The 1,807-nt window shown below is 33.8% G+C and overlaps 1 protein-coding gene across 1 annotated transcript in view; it reads right to left on the reverse strand.

Moving 5' to 3' along the window:
- PGGT1B (protein geranylgeranyltransferase type I subunit beta) overlaps nucleotides 1-1,807 on the reverse strand; it is a 67,245-nt gene that overhangs the window by 18,054 nt on the left and 47,384 nt on the right. The window contains exon 5 of the mRNA XM_019516978.1: nucleotides 405-537. Coding sequence (XP_019372523.1) covers nucleotides 405-537 — 133 coding nt within the window. The remainder of the gene's footprint in view (nucleotides 1-404; nucleotides 538-1,807) is intronic.

The raw sequence follows: 1,807 nt of genomic DNA on the forward strand, positions 1-1,807 counted from the left end.
AAGCTGGTAAGTCATAAGAGCATGGAGCTTCAAATGGGCTACTTTACCTGCTCTGGTATCTTTAGACTGCGCCACAGCATCCTACACCTCATTCCAATCTGAGGGTTCATTGATACAGCACGGTTATACATTTTTAATGGAATATAATAAATGTAGGTCTTAACAAAGGTAGACAATTTGAAATTATATTTGAAACATATATATGCTAAAAATAAATTATATTAACAAATACAAATAACTGACTTCTTATCCCTGGCTCATATACAATACTAGAATTATATTAAACAGCACATGTGCAGCAGAGCTGTGTATTGTACAGATTTAAATGTATAACGCTAATACCTGAAGATTTTCCCTACTACACAGAAGTCTAATATCTTTTTAACAAACACAGGAAAACTCACCATACTTCTTCTAATATAGTCTATCGCCTTCTTCATATCCATGCCTGACCAGTTGTTGAGCATGTAGCAGATACAGGAAGCACAGTACACAAATCTCATGTCATTCTCGCTACCTTCAAGCACAGCGCAGAAACTAAAAGACAGATTTTTTTCAATATGTACTGAAAAGAGTATCACTTTATCAAGATGAACATGAATAGTAACTATTCTGAATAATGCAACATTTATTTCTCCTTTCAGGAGGAAATTCCTTATAAATTTGGACTACCTAGAAGGACTATATTATGATTAGAAAGATATCTAATCCACTCACTGAATTATTAAATATCCTCTGTAAAAGATATGCTTCTATCAAACAAAACAAGATTAAATGAACCATTTACATTTTAGAGGCTTTTGCAATTTTAGCTACGCTAATGTCAGACTACTTGTATTAATATTTAATAGAATGTTTCAATGCCTGCATTCTTCCACCCACTATCATATCGCATCATTACCCACAACAGAATCTTTTTGCCTACTAATCCCTTTGTAGGAATCCTAGGGCCCTAGTTATTCACTATTTAAGGATCAGGTTTTATATGTAGAAAGATATTAAATCAGTATCATTAGCGCTCACATACTGGGTGGGGAAATAATCTGGCATCATTTCTTTGATTGGGTGACCCTTTTGAATTTTACCTTAGTCCTTCTAACAACTGGAAAATGAGTGCAGCATGAATTAACACGTCCAAATCAGACACTGATCTTTATGTTTCTTGACATCAAAAACCATATAATTGAACTGGTTTGCTTCCTGACAAGAATTCATTTGGCTCAAATATATAGCTAGGATACTTGGGAGCTTTTAGAACCTACGAGCCAGGCAGCTGAACTGAAGTTGTTTGAAAATGTCCTCTGACTGACACATTAATCTAAAGAACAATTTATCTTTTTGATTTGAAAAACACCAACTCAAATACCACACTGAGCCAAACAATAAGAGAAGAGTGTCACATATAGACACGCTAATAATTCCATGTGCCTGCAGATGCTGACTTACACCAAAACTAGACAGACAAATGTACACTTTTTTGCACATAAGAATATTTGGCTCACTTCATGTCAGTCATTTTATCTAGACATGAGATTCAAGTTCAGAAACACATGCAGCTCATTCCTCATCTAGAATTCTCAAATTTTAAAATAAACTTTAGAATTATATTTTCATTTGTCTGAATTCCTGAAAAGAGTTTTACTTGGTAGAGTCCTCTATAATATATTATTATACACATCATCTTAGCTCAAATTGAAAACACTTTGATTTTTCATTACACTTTTTTATAGCCCATTCTGGGCTAGATGTGGCCCACAGGCTACCAGATGGACAACCCTGACATATAATATATATATATATATATATA

This window comes from Gavialis gangeticus, unplaced genomic scaffold (genome assembly GCF_001723915.1).
Source record: "Gavialis gangeticus isolate Ggan-Ray unplaced genomic scaffold, GavGan_comp1, whole genome shotgun sequence".
In the NCBI taxonomy this organism is placed as follows: domain Eukaryota; kingdom Metazoa; phylum Chordata; order Crocodylia; family Gavialidae; genus Gavialis; species Gavialis gangeticus.